Source organism: Synchiropus splendidus, chromosome 8, assembly GCF_027744825.2.
Source record: "Synchiropus splendidus isolate RoL2022-P1 chromosome 8, RoL_Sspl_1.0, whole genome shotgun sequence".
Lineage (NCBI taxonomy): Eukaryota > Metazoa > Chordata > Actinopteri > Syngnathiformes > Callionymidae > Synchiropus > Synchiropus splendidus.
The window spans coordinates 16908428-16923004 of record NC_071341.1 but is presented as its reverse complement, the minus strand read 5'-3'; the positions used below and the strand labels follow the sequence as shown (position 1 = coordinate 16923004).

Sequence of the window (14577 nt, the reverse complement as noted above, 5' to 3'; positions counted from 1 at the left end):
TCCCACATCAAACATGCATGTTTCCATCAGTGCATGATGTGTTTGAGCTGTATCACTTGTCTTTACAGTCAGTTTAGTTTGCCTACACCTGGCTCATGGAGGCTCATGCTGCTGACCACTGCAGCAGTTTTAAGAAGCATGGTGGTCATAATGAATAGATAGAGGCTGCATAACATATCGTTATAAAAACAAAAAAAATGCCTTGATCAACAGCAAAAAACTAAACCTTTTTTGTATTTCAAACAAGAAATAAAGTATTACCAGGTTGCATTCACACATACTGCATTTATAAGAAATAAAATGTAAGTATGTCATGCAGTTCGGTATGTGGAGATCAACAGGAAGTAAACGTGTCACTTCCTGAGCCGAGGATTGACGTCTGCGATGACAACAGACATGTCACAAGTTTACTGGTAAGTTGAGACAAAAGTCACAATGAAGCCGTGCGTTCTGAAGGAATAAAACTTTGACACATAAATATGACTGGTGACCAGATATACATCCATACACCCACTAAAAGATGCCTAAACCTCCCTCTGATACATTGATAATTCAGGGCAGGTGTAGTTCTACTTTGAAGCTCTCCTGGACGATAAAGCTTCTCAGAAGTGTCTCTTCAAACGTTTGGTCACAACGTTGGAATTGTGATGTTACATTTGACATGCAGAACTTAAATTCTCCGGAGTCATTGACTAAAATAATGTGACTGCATTACTGAATAACTTAAATCCAACCCTTCATGAAAAAGGAAACAAAATACGAAAAAGTGTTGTGGGTGGGGTTAATTTAAAGTCTAGGGTCGCACCTGGTGATTCTTCAAACCTTTTATAGGAAGAGCTTTGACTCTGGGTGAATCAAAAAGATGCTTATATCGCAGCTCCTCTTCAACAGAGGATCATCTCCCCCTGTTATGCAAAACTGTTGTTCAAAATAACTCCAGAATTTGTCAACAAGCTTTGAATCTTGTAATCCACCTGCTTCTCGTAAATCCTCTACTGCAGCATAAACACACCCAAAATGTAAGTGATGCAAATGACGGAGGTTTTGTCTAAAATGGTCACGAGGCTTCATGCCGTGCGTCATAAGACAGCTAACAACATAATAAGTAATGTTAGAATTTGAACAAACTGATTCCTTACTGGAGGACAGAAGTTTCACATGCAAAGCAAATCCAATGAGAGAAGATTCTCGACTTCAGACACCTCACGCAGCACGCCAGTGGACGCGCTGTTCTCTGAATAAAACCAGACTCGGTTCATTTCCACCAGCCAGACAGTGAGTCAGACGATTTGGGCTGTGAAGCTGCTGCCTCGCTCGCGAGTGCTGAGAACCTCCTGAGGGCAGACGGATCGTGGTTTGATTGAAACACTAATCATTCGTTCGTTTCTCTGCCAAATCGAGAGAAGCATCAATCTCAACAGCCTCATGTCAGCTGTGTGATTAACATTCTTCTAACATGAAAGGCCCTTAACAACAAACATGCCAGGAACAAACTCCAGTCACCACAACTGCACTAGTCGACTCCTTCACTGTCCGCAGTGGCAAGTGCCCACTGTACCTTGGGAGAAAACAGCAGTGAACCCTCAGCAGACTGCTGAAACAAAAGTACTAAAACAAAACAAAGAATCACGCTTCCCACGTCTTTGGTGAAGAGGCAGCATGGGGGGCACTTTCCAATGCCATTTTCAGCAAAAATGTTAGAAAACAAATCAACGATGAAAAGGCCTGTATGAGGCTTAGAAATGCTCACACAAACAAAATAAAAAAACAACAAAGATTGTGTTCACAGATGGGCGGGCCTGAAGGACAACATCCAGCATTTTGTGAGCCAAGTTTTATCAAGTAAAGTCCACGTTTTTCTTCACACAGTCTTACATTAACACCAAAAGTTAGTTATGAATTCATCAAAGTTTACAATACATGAGAGAGTTACATTGTAATGTTCTTGCAACAAGCAAAGAAGACACTGGAGCGCAAGTTCAAGCAAGAAGCTTGAGCGCCGTGGAACATCAGCATAACAGGCGGAACATGGAAACAGAGGAGGGTGTCCCGCAGCTCAATTTTAGGATCCCGTCTTGACAAGAACTGCTCCCCACCTTGACTTCACAACAACAGGCAATATAAAGACATATTCTGCACCTCTTTCGCTCGCTGACACAAGGCTACACTGAGGCATGAGCTGACGGAACACAGACTCGTAAACTTGAGCGCTGCAGACACATGAACATCATGAACCACAACACCACCTTTTGCAGGTTCTACTCTCCAGTCTGCTTTTGCCAATGTGACGGCTTTTGGTGTTAAAGACTGAGGTACGAGAAACAGGGCTTTTGACACCCTCTTTCTCAGAAAGTTGTTGTCCGGCTTGGCCAGTGTGTGTGTCTACTCTCAGGACCAGCCCAGATAATGCTCTTATCACCAACAACTGTAATTGTATCAGGATGTTTTAAGGTGTTTTAACTCAAGCACCACCAGAAGCACTGTTGAGTAGAATCACAGTATCACTGTGTCTGCTAATAGACAACACCATCTCATGAACAAAGGCTAATGTTTCTCTAAATACGAATCAATATCTTCACCAGCTGAGAATGTTTTTTTTTTTTTGCAAATAGCACCTTAGTTAGGAGAAAAAGAGAGAAGCCTATAAACACACTAATGACCTCTTGTTTGTTGAGTTCTCCAAATACGATTAGCGCCAGGAATCAGAGCACACAGAGCTCAAGAGGACGAGCACCAGACGTTGTTAGCTAGCAGCTCCTCCCGCCTCGGGTGCGACATCATCTGACTCCAGTATGCAAACTGTAACTGGATTCTTCAGCGTGGACAGACGGGAACAGCAAACTCACTCTGTGTTTGGAGATCAGCTGTGTTACTCAGCACGTCTCCGCGGCCCTCAGACCCAGCTGAGTGAAGGGTCACATTTATTCTACAGCAGGTCGAAGCGCTGAGTCACTACTTGGCTTGACATCACTCTCTCGGTTCTCTGTTGCCATGAGAGCTGGGATGCAAAAATCAGGGATTCTGGGATAACTATCCAGACAGTAAATAAACAATGACTTGGCTCCATGACTCAGATTAAGGTCCAAATCCAGCAAAACACCTGGACGGTCAGTTACTTTCTGCCATAGTCTATTTACTTTTACGTTTATTTATGCGTATTTGTCGCATTTATTACACACGACACACTCAGCCATCTAAACTTCATAATGTTGAGTCTTGTTCCCTGAAAATATTAATTCATATGAAAAAGCACCAATTATTGTGAAAAATTTGAGCATTTTTGGGCAAGAAGGCAGCTATTAAGCTTACTGAAGCTTCCACTGAACAGCAGATGAGAGTGCAGACCAGATCACCCAGATACCTCCCTTGAAATATGCAACAACGTATTGCACCTTAAATTCTGACTCACATCACATCCCCCTCATCTGCCGCTGTGGCAGCCTTTCTTGTTCTTTTTTAATCTGACCTTTGTCAACCATTTCTACCGTCAACAAGTCTTTGAGACCAACCAGATGCGACACGATCACCTTGGCCCAGCTTCAAGCCGGAAATTTCCTGTTAACAACCCGCAGCCAGAGCCTGTGGGCTACTGTCTTTTCTGTAACTCAAAACACATTTGGGCCGAGCGGGTGACTCTACAGAACAGTGCACATTAGCTAGGCTTAATTTTCTACTCTCTTAGTACGTACACCCATCACTCAGCGAGCAGCAGACTTCAGCAGTTTGCGGCTGTTTATAGGGTGTGAAACAGAGGCCAGCTCGATCCGAGCCACTGGCTAACTTAACAAGTCACGACAGGGAACTGGAGAATCTTTAGCATGTCCTCGGAACAAAAAACCAGGTACTGCCCTGCTGAGGGAAACACACATCTGTGCATGTGAGCACAAGAAATCACCCACACCTACGACAACAGTTCTCCGTCAGATTAACACAAATACAAAGAAGCTCACGACATGCCTGGAAGACAGCAGTTCAATCCCAGACTTCAGCGACAAACAGAACAGGCAACCCAGAAAGTCTGTTATTACACGTCCGTTGTTAAACAGCGGTGGAAGACTAAATATCAGAGCAATTTTTATGTGGACAAAACAGTGACAGCTAGAGTTGCACGAACAGAGCAGGGAAGCACTGATTGGAACACTGCTTAACCCTGTTCAAGTCTGGACTTCAGCTGCTCAGGACCGTCCAGAAGAAGTCGCCTTTCAAGCAGAATCTGTGATCTTTAAGATTGCAACTCATTGTTTGGCTGTGGGCTTTTCCCTAAAAGTGGATTTATTTAAATGAATAAATTCATTGTTGAATAGTAACATTTAGGAAACCTCGTTGAGAAAATAACATTACATAATGTTTCCAGTCACACCATAAAATACTTTGATGAAACCATTCATGTTTGTGACATAAGCACTTCAAAAGCCACTAATAAAGTGCCCTTTCATGGGAAACTTGGTTGAAGCGAATCTCACAAATCTCTTCAATTGAATCAATGTGGGAAAAAAAAGTCATCCGGCCCAAACTGACCTCATGTTGTCCACTTTTGGAATGTGTTTTGTTGGTTTAGAACGAAAACTCAAATATTAGTCAGTGTCATGTTGACAAGAAGGGACAAGATAATATGATAATATAATGATATAATATGATAATAGAAAATAGTAGAATAGTAGAAAAGACAATAGATGCATAAATTGGGGTATATACATACAAAATACAATGCACAAAGTACTGAGTAACTTTTGTAGTTTTGTGTGTCCTCACAGGGGCCACATAAAAGCATGAAATCACCAGGCTTAAGGAAGAAAGAGATTTCCTTATGAGGCGTACCTATGCTCTGGTTGGTTCAAGTCACAGTCCATTCCTAAAACTGCTGGCTCGTTCAGTTCCATCCGTAAGACTGGTTCCTACTTATATCTGCCCTTCTTTGATACCTGCAGTCATTTTGGTTTCCATCCCACGCGTCCCACCTGCCATTCTAAATGTGACTCAGAGTTATAAATACAGAGTGTAATCAAACAAAACGCTGGAGACACAGAGGGAGATGTTTTCTGATGTTTGCTTTGTTCCTGACAAAGACACCAGCAGGACACGCCAGGCGGGTCTGACACAGCAGATTCTCAACATCCGACCTGCACACAAGGTGGAGGGATGCAGACACGCAGAGGAGGGTGATGGAGGACATCAGCAGGGCAGGGTGGGTGCAGGGCAGGAGGGGGGTGGCCTTGCATCAGATACTTTCATTACTGATCTGCAGGTGTGCACCACCTCCCTAAACAGCTGGGATGGACTGAGCTTTTAAAGACCTAAACCCATGTATTCATGTAACTAAGGTATTGTCGTTGGAAGGAAATGATGCGTTCAATGGTCTACTCACATGCTCCGGGTTCCTCTCGTTGCCAGGAAGCGCCGTGCGTAAAGACATTTTGGTCCCTGAGATTGTTCCGCCGGCCGGGAGAGAATGCTTAATCACCAAGAACACACCGAGACGAGCCTCTTCCGCCCGTCAGTACCACCAGGAATCAAACAATCAGCTTCTCTCCTCATACAATCCTCATTGTCACGGTCCGTGAAGGCAGCACAGATCACCAACACGGTGATTCAGCTTAAGCGGATGAAGGTTGGCTACATCTGGTGTCGTTCAGCATCACGGCTGATCATGAAACAATAGTCCAGACTGCTTCACCGCCCGCTTCCTCCCGGTTTGGCCCCACTATGGCACCATCCCGGCGGCTCGTTAACGCAGCACTGATTCTGGTTAGTTCTCAGATAGCGGCTCGCTAGTGAGGGTTAAAAGGGAAAACAGACACCTCACTGTTCGCTCGCTCGCTCGCTCATAAGTTCCCACACTTCACCAGGCAGGAAGGACGTAAGAAAACAGCCAACAAGTCGACATATCACCGGACAGAAGACAGAAAAAAGCGGATCCGGTTCTTCCTCTTTCCTCGTCCTCCGCCGTTTAGCTTCTCTCGTGGGTTGAAACTGCCGCCGCGCTGAATGAAAAGCCGCCCACAGAGCGACGGATAACAGTGGGCAGACGTCTCCCGAGTGTGGCAGACATATCACTCGGTTTCCGATAGGAAGACGGCGATAAAAAGAAAGACTTCTTCTCCCCCTCTCGGCTCCGCCACCGGAGAAAGACCGACGTCAACGATGTCGCGCACGCGCACACCCAACACGCGCCGCTCTCCTCCAGTGACCGTGATGCGTTCAGGGACTGAACAAAAAGATCCGTATCTACACGCTTGTTACAACATATCTCAATAATCATGAGCAACGCGTTACTTGCGCCATAATTTTTGTTGGGATAAGCATGTTAACAAACCTTTAGAACGACAAATATAAAGAGTTAGAATATTGGAAAGAAAACATTAATAAAGCCACTTCTGGTCTCTCTCCTCCTTAAACACACCGTCGTTGCCCCCTGATGGTAAAAAACTGAATCAAGTAAACCGCACCGCTCATCTACTTTTGGGCGACAGCGACGTGAACTTTTTATAGAAGATCCGGGATGACAATTGGGTCACATTTCTACTTAAGATGTGTCCAGATTTTCACCTTCATCTGCGAGATACATGACCTATGACCTCGTGGTAGAGCCTCAATAATCGCAGTCAGAAAGACAATGATTAAACTTTTACATTCCTGGATTAACATACTCTAAACATCTCTGTTTGGATTGTTTGTTTCTGTTTGAATGTGCATCCAAAAATGTTTCTGCCTTCAATTCTTCAAAAATAATTTGAGCCTGAATATGTTGAGAATCTGGAATTTTTAGTTTAAAAGTAGCCTGCACATGTATAGTTACAATTGTGTCACATAGTATTTGACGCACTTGATCCAGCATGAGGGCGCACGCAGTGTGGACGTCAGCATGGACGTTGTTCATTGATAGCGGCACTGATTGAATTACTTTATGGATTTCCTGGTGAATTCTTCAGCTGTCAATTGAGGTTTGGGAGAAGAAACATTATATAATCACACTGGTCAACATCACAAGATGAATTAAATAAATCAAGAGGAGCTTTTGTATCTATGTCCTCACACAGGGACTAAGATTTTGTTTTGTAGTGAAGAGGTCAAAAGTGAGTACAAACACAATGAGTCGTCTCAAAAACATGGAGGGAATGGGTTAATGTCACTGACCTGCATTGATCTGGACCTGTTGGAACGAACCCAGGGCCTCATCCTTCCCACCGGAGCGGACCCAGCAAGGCAGAGAACAGACGCGCAGAGAGAGAAGCTTTCACAGCTGCTGAGAGAAACAGTGCTGCAAAGAACAATGACGGTCCAGAAGTTCTGAAACAACCAGCGTCACCGGATCCAGCCCGGTCAGCTGTGCCTGGAACAATTAGAGGATGAAAAAGCAGAGAGCGCCAACCAGTCGATAGATCTAACAGACAAATGAAAACACACATCGCTGAGTGTGTGCCGTGGAGCCAGGATTGATCCGTGCTGACCCAGAGGACAGGGAGCTGGACCAGCTCTGAGGAGGCTCAGACGGATGCTGACATCGCAACATGACCACTGCGTGTGTTTTCAGTGAATTATGAGGTCTGGCCAATTTAGCTGGTGAAAACGAACCATTCAGTCAAAAAGTGGTGCGGTTTCATGGGATGTAACATTTTTGAGGTTATTGGAGCATTTAACACTTTATTTAGTTCCAGATGACCGCTCAGATTCCCGTTTTCTTGTGTTTCATGTATAGCATCACATCACATTTTTTTTTGCTGATCATCTCTGATGCGGCTGCAGTTGGGGCTCCAGAGTGGTAACATCTATAAGTCACTTGTCAGCCGAAGAAGCACTTGTGGTCCTTCAGGTTCCTGAGGTAGGAGAAGCTCTTGCCGCACTGGTCACACATGTACGGCTTCTCTCCGGTGTGGATCTGTTTGTGGGCCTTCAGGCTGCTCCCCTGGTTGAAGCTGCGGCCGCATGTGTCGCAGCTGTACGGTTTCTCCCCCGTGTGGATCCGCTGGTGTCGAGTCAGGTTGCCGGAGTTGCTGAAACTTTTCAAGCAGATGTCGCAGCTGAAGGGCTTCTCACCTGTGTGGACCACCTGAGGCGGAGATCAGGACGACTGCATTACGACATGAAAACTTTGGTTCCTAGATATCAATTAATAATTCACAATATGCCAAGGTTGCAGTCGTTTTCATCACATATAAAACATGTTGTGTACTGTAAATATAAACTCATCACCTGGTGCGACTTGAGGCTGCAGTGTTGGGTGAACATGCGTCCGCAGATGTCGCAGGAGAACGGCTTCTCTCCGCTGTGCACCTTCTGGTGAATCTTCAGATAGCTGGATGATGTGAAGCTCTTCCCACAGAGGCTGCAATCGTATGGTCTCTCCAGCATGTGGTCCTGCTGGTGCGTGCGCAGCTCCGTGATGGTGTTGAGCTTCAGGCCGCACAGAGAGCAGTTACATGGGATGGAGGCCGCATGCGAGTGTATGTGTGTGCGCAGTGAGTCCACGCAAGCCATGGCTATGCCACACACCACACAGGAGTGCTCTCGGGTGTGCGAGGCCATCTGGTGCAACTTCAGAGCCCGTTTGTGCATGTAGCACTTCCCGCAGGTGTCGCATTTGAAGGGGCGCTCGCCGGTGTGGATCCTCCGGTGACCCTTCAGAGTGTCCACCTGAGTGAAGCTCTTTCCACACGTGTCGCACCTGTACGGCTTCTCCCCCGTGTGTATCCGTAGGTGGCGCTGCAGGTTACTCTGGCCGGAGAAGCTCTTGTTGCAGTGCTGACATTTAAAGCCCCTCTCTCCTGTGTGGACCCTCTGGTGCATCTTCAGTCCGTGGGCTCTGTAGAAGCTCTTGTTGCACTGATCACAGTGGAAGGGCCGCTTCTCTGAGTGCAGGCTCTGGTGGTTCTTCAGCAGCTGCTTCAGGGTGAAGCCTTTGCCACAGATGTCACAGGTGTGTGGTCTCTCACCTGGGGGCGGGGACAAAGTCAGGTGTTGTCAAAGAGTCGCATCACTCTCAGGCTGAGCACTCACTTGAGTGGAGGAGCATGTGAGTGTCGAGGTTTCGCAGGACGGAGAACTCTCGGCCACACAGAGGGCAGCGGTGGGGTTTCTTTGACTGCAGCGCTTTGCTCTTCCCAGAGAGATTCATCCGCCTGACTCGCATGCTGGATTTGATGGAGAATTCTGGCTCATCTTCGTCTGGATCTTCTACCTGTAACGATTTTTGTATAGATCGCAACGGTCAGGATTCAAGGGCTTCTGGTCTCCTTAATTCCTGATGCAGTTTTGTGTCGGCATGTTCATCCTCACTGCTGACCAATCGACAACATTTTTAATGGATCCAACTCACCTGGTAGTCCGGGTCATCCTCCTCCTCCATCTGGGTCTCCTGCTTCACTGCCAGAACACTTCCCTGGGTTAAGAAGGAGAGGAAGAGTTGGTGCAGCCTTCTAATACTTCCTCTGAACTGACTCTGGCTCTAGATAAAAGCTGTTCAACACACTGAGTAAAAACAGTCCAACAACCTCAAGCTTCTAGCAGAAAACTGAATTAATCGCTACAATGTCAGAAGAATCTCATTCACTTTTGCAATTTAATATTTGACACCAGAATGATCAGTTGAAGTTGAAACATCTGATTCCATCTTGAAGCTTTCCAAACTTGAATTTTCCATCCAGCCGCACAAACAAAATTCGTTCTCCTTCATCATAGATTTTTGGTAGTAATGACATCACATCGTGCCACATGGTGCACTGACAAATGTTCACTGTGAAAAACATTGCATGACTGATATGGGTTATTTGGATCATTTGTTCTGTAATTAACTAGATTAAATAAATGTTTAATACATTAATTTAATCTAGTCCCAGTCCTTGAAGGATCATAATTTCTGTATGCTATCACGTCAAAGTGAGAAAGCGGACCAACATTTAATCTAGTCCTTTCTGACCCTCCGTTCCTGTAGAGGTAAATAAATACGTTTCAGGTCTGATGCCACAGTTTTGGAAACATGAAATGATGAGGAAAAGATTCAAATTTCCAGGTCGATGAAGTCACACAGCAAAGTGACACAGTGTCTCAGTCTGCGGCTGAAACTTTACCTGCTCGGTGCAGTCTTCGGATAGAGCGATGGCTGAGCTTGGCACTTCAGCAGCTGAGAAAGAAAGATGATGGTACTGTAAACATCAGCAACTCTGTCGCCCTTTCACGCTCATTTCATATGAAATAAAGGATGCAAAGGAAGCTAAACTGACTCATTATTTATCAAGACCATAGTTCAGGTCTGCTTTATTTATTAAAGCTTCAGAAGTTTTATCCATCAAAATAAACATGGAGCTTTTTCTGATTTTCATCAAATAATCCATCTAAAACACTTAAAACCGTTACGCTTTATTAGAACTTATAATATTAAGCTCACACAAGCAACATTTTTCCTAATTTTCATTCATTATTTGTCACAGATGACCTGAACAACACTCACCAGAGTCTCCCTGCTCTTCCTCACGTTGTTTGACTGACGCGTCTGTTACGACCAGCTCCTCCACCACAGACTTGCCTCCCTCCAGCATCACCTTCAGCTCAGCCTCAGCCAGGTCCAGTTTCCTCCTCAGCTCCTCAATCTCAGAAGCCCTTTGTGTCACCTGAAGCAGCAGAACAGATTAGGAACCCAGGTCCCACTCAGTGAAGATAAAAAAGAGGGGCATGTGTACTCACTTCTGAACGAAGGAGAGAAGAAAACTCGAGGAAGAGCTGGCAGATCTTCTCCACAGCATCTTGAGCTAGCGTGGACATGATGATAGTGAGCTGGACCACCTGAAGGAGCGCAACAGTACATTCTTTGAAAGTGATGTCGAGTTGTAATTTGAGCATGAAGCAGCATCTCATGTTATGAAAACACAGGCTCTGACATCAGATGGGTCTTAACTGATTGGTGTTATATTATCTATTTATATTATTGGAAAGTACATTCGATGTCGCACAAACAAGGGTGTTTTGTTGGGACGGAATAAAGAAAGGTAAACTTGGTCTATAATTACACCAACATTAACACATCCGAAATTATGAAACCATTTCGGATTACTGTACATTTGAAGCAAAAGTAGCAAAACTGCACCAGCACATTGTAACAATGCGCGTGCAGGTTTACAAAGTTTTCTGAAGCGCTATGCCGATAACGTGTATAGATATACAACTACCAGACAAGCTGATCAACCCAAGCATTCATTTATAGGTGTAACTGAAAACCAAACCCTACCCACGAAACGTTACGTAGCACAAGTGAGCGTTTAAGCAGCCACATACAGCGTAAACTATATCATTATTAGCATTTCAGAGCGTTCGAAAGCTAACGTGGCTTGCTAGCTCATGTTCGTCTATGCTCAGCTGGTTGCCCGGACCATTGCCAGACGCGGCACTTGCAACTTTTTTTGTTATGAAAATTAGGTTTACCTTTTCGTCCGCTTGTGTATTTTCAATGACACATGATAAATCAGTTCGTATTGAGTCGGAACCGCCGAAAACTTTGTTCATTTCTGCGACGGTTGAGTTCACCATGGTCTCCAAAATGGCACCGACGTGCACCTCCAGCTCCGTCATTGTGATTCAACTGTGAAAGATAAAATACATTAAATGTTGAATGGACGTTGCGATGGACAACGACCAAAGACAGGTAAATAAAGACTGTAACTAAAAGTCTGTTTACTTCCGGGTTGTGATCGCTTCACAATAAAGGTGCTGGTGTTACTTTGCTGGCTTCAAAATAAAAGTACCGGAAGGAAGTTCGACAAATTATCTTGGAAAGCAGATTTAGATTAGACAAAACGTCGTTTTTATTATAGCAATAATAAGTAACGTAATACAGACCATACATTACAAAATGTGTTCAGCACTTTTTCTAAAACAGTTGCAGAACTGATAAGGTAAATCATCTTGATCACAGTGCCAGTCACACCTGTCCTCTCCAAGTCCATTGTCGCATGACTGGAAAGCCTTTCCTTAAATTGAGGATGACAAGACTGAGCAGACATGTTTCTTTAGCAGCCTCGAGTCAGAAAATTTGCCTCCACATTCGCTGCATGCGTACGGTCTTTCCCCCGTGTGAACCTGCATGTGGAACTTTACGTGCCCGAGCTGCCGGAACCGAACCCCACAGACCTCGCACTCGTACGGTTTCTCTCCGGTGTGGATCCGCAGGTGCCTCAGGTAGTTGGTGTAGATCCTGAAGGCCTTCCCACAGTGCTCGCACCGGTGAGGCTTCTCTCCGGTGTGTTGGAGTTGGTGTGACTTCAGGGCGTGAAGGATGATGAACCGCTTGCCACACACGTCACAACCGAACGGTTTCTCCCCTGAGTGAGTCCTCCGGTGGTAGTCAAAGGTGGCTTTGTAGAGGAAGGACTTGCCACAGGTGTCACAGTGGTACCGCAGCCGAGCAACGTGGACCAGCTCGTGCCTCTTCAGCGAGCTGGCCGAGTGGAATCCTTTGCGACAGGTCTTGCAGCTGAACGCTGTCACTTCCACTGTCGTTTTGTCCCGGCGGTAGATGACCCTACGGTTAGTTTGCCCACCAGCTCGTCTTCTGATCACCTGCCCGTTGGCCTCGTCATGAACAGCACTCTGGTGTTTCTGCAGCTGGCAGTTATACAGAAAAGTCTTCCCACACAGGTCGCACATAAAGGACTTGGAAGCTCCATGAAGGAGCATGTGAGCCTTCAGCTTATTGTCCTGTATGAAGGCTTTGCCACAGACTTTGCACTGGAATGGCCTCTCACCTGTGTGGATGCGCATGTGCCTCTTCAGGTTGTGACGGAGGGTGAATCCTGCCCCGCAGGTGTCACACGTGAACGTCTTCCCTCGGTGGACAGACTGATGCGTCCGGAGCGATCTCCTCTTCCTGAAAGTTTTGCCACACTCGCCGCAGGTGTGCGGCTGCTCACCAGTGTGAATGCTTCTGTGACACCGCAGCGAGACGGCGTGTCTAAAACTCTCACCGCAGTCGCCGCACTTGTGTGGCTTCTCTTCGCTGTGCACCACCAGGTGAGCCTGCAGAGTCTGTTTCGTTTTGAAGCCCTTCCTGCAGGTGGGGCAGACGAACGGTCTCGCTTCGTTATGGGCAACACGGTGAGTCTTGAAGGTCGCCTTGGTCTTGAAGGTCTTCTCGCAGAGGTCACATTTGAATGTTTCCTCACGCTTCTCCTCGTGGCGCAGCAGGTGAGCCTCAAACACGGCGGCACTCTTAAACTGCCGGGAGCACTGGCTGCAGGTCAGCGGCTGGTTGTGGGTGTTCATGTGCGTTGTCAAGTGAAACTGTCGGCTGAAACTCTTGTTGCAGAGCTCACACACAAAGGTTTTCCCTTTCTTCAGGACGGTCTGTGGACCATCAGTACTTTGACTCTGCAAGGTTGTGGTGAAATTCTCTGCTGCAACAGCACACAAAATGTGATCTAGCAAGAATCGCAAACATCGTTTCCAGTCTTCTTCCACTCACCACATGCACTGTGAAGCTCCAGTCCTGCACCAGCAGATGACGATTCTGGATCCCTCTTCACAGATTCCTCTGTTGTTCTTGACAACTTCCCGAAAGGCTTCAATGTATAAACCAAACCGGTGTGCTCAAACAGGACTGGACAACCGCTGAGAACACTCTCTCTCCACTGTGTGGCGGTTTCCAAACTCTCGGTTACCATTTTCAGGTCACACTCCAACGTCTCCACTCTGGCGTTCTGACTCACACTCTCTTTATGCAGAAGAGAGATGAGCTGTGAGACCATTGTTTGGATTTTCCTCATTGCCTCTCGAGCCAAAAGTTCCACAATGTGGTTTATGTCTGCCTGTGAGCAGGGAAATGTTTATTAATGGAGGGAAAAGATTCTAAGATCCTTCAGTAAAAACTGTGGAAGCTGGACACACTGAAGCACTGTGACCTCAGCAAACACTGTGATTCGTGATTGAAAATAACGACGCACCTGCTTCATTTTGTTCAGTTCAGTATGATAAAATAAAAACATAACTGGCAAAAATTCTTATCACTCTACGAAATTTGAAAGAGAAGTTTACGTAAATCGATTTAATGTTTAAAAAATTATAATACGAGCGAAGTGAAATTCCACATACCTTTTTCAACAACGTCCGTTTAGCGAACGCTAAGGCTTAAGGCTTATTCTTCACAGACAGGCTGCTTATCATCAGTGAAACTAGTTAACGTTTTCAATCGCTTGAGTTATTTATGATAGCAGCTTGAGCTACAGCTATGCTAAGTAGCGCTGCTACGCCGCCATCTTTGTTACAGCACTTCTGTTTCATGACTACTCTCACTTCGCAGCATCTCTGACCAGAACTGCTTCTCCATAGGTCACTCTAAAAACCTTCTAAAAACAGATGTATCGATCAACAACAACAACAACCTACCGTCAAACACATAATGCATTCGCTCACCTTCTTTTTAAACAGACAACATTCGTGTTTTTCGATATCAAATGCAGCGCAGATTACGGTCTCGATTATGGACTTGACTTGCGAGCAAAACACTTTCTCCATCCTCTTCACGTCAATATTGTCATACGCTTTTTCCAACTACTCCTTAGCGTTATTTACAAACGACATCCGGATATGGAGTCT

General features: G+C 45.6%; 2 protein-coding genes across 17 annotated transcripts in view; both read right to left on the bottom strand.

The window, feature by feature from the left end:
* Window positions 1-7310, bottom strand: part of mark4b (MAP/microtubule affinity-regulating kinase 4b) — a 38638-nt gene extending 31328 nt beyond the window's left edge. For 10 of the 11 annotated variants that reach the window (XR_008415669.1, XM_053872659.1, XM_053872661.1 and 7 more), the window contains exon 1: window positions 5366-6141. Coding sequence is in view for 10 of the 11 variants with exons in the window: in XM_053872659.1 (XP_053728634.1) it covers window positions 5366-5413 (48 nt within the window). In the remaining variant the exon portion in view is untranslated. Of the gene's footprint in view, window positions 1-5365; window positions 6142-7134 lie in introns of those variants that run through there. The other variant, XM_053872660.1, reaches the window with a different exon arrangement.
* A 290-nt stretch (window positions 7311-7600) lies between these two features.
* LOC128763646 (zinc finger protein ZFP2-like) lies at window positions 7601-14554 on the bottom strand. 6 transcript variants are annotated; one of them, XM_053872675.1, is made up of 9 exons: window positions 14395-14533; window positions 11413-11569; window positions 10678-10776; window positions 10445-10604; window positions 10065-10117; window positions 9314-9376; window positions 8995-9175; window positions 8191-8930; window positions 7601-8047 (listed from the first exon to the last, which is right to left on the bottom strand). In XM_053872675.1, the coding sequence occupies exons 2-9, from the start codon at window positions 11557-11559 to the stop codon at window positions 7781-7783; spliced, it is 1710 nt and encodes a 569-aa protein (XP_053728650.1). In that variant the 5' UTR covers window positions 11560-11569; window positions 14395-14533; the 3' UTR covers window positions 7601-7780. The 6 variants fall into 6 exon arrangements, with proteins under 6 accessions (XP_053728650.1, XP_053728651.1, XP_053728652.1 ...); XM_053872676.1 differs by lacking the exon at window positions 14395-14533 and adding an exon at window positions 13448-13559; XM_053872677.1 differs by lacking the exon at window positions 14395-14533 and adding an exon at window positions 12732-12871.
* Between the last annotated feature and the right edge of the window lie 23 nt (window positions 14555-14577).

Coding starts and splice junctions, on each gene's coding strand:
- LOC128763646 (XM_053872672.1), bottom strand. CDS start 14,496: ATGGAGAAAGTGTTTTGCTCGCAAGTCAAGTCCATAATCGAGACCGTA. Junction 13,791..14,394: donor GTTGTCTGTTTAAAAAGAAG/GTGAGCGAATGC, acceptor CCCTGCTCACAG/GCAGACATAAACCACATTGT. Junction 13,380..13,447: donor GGAGCTTCACAGTGCATGTG/GTGAGTGGAAGA, acceptor GTGCTGTTGCAG/CAGAGAATTTCACCACAACC.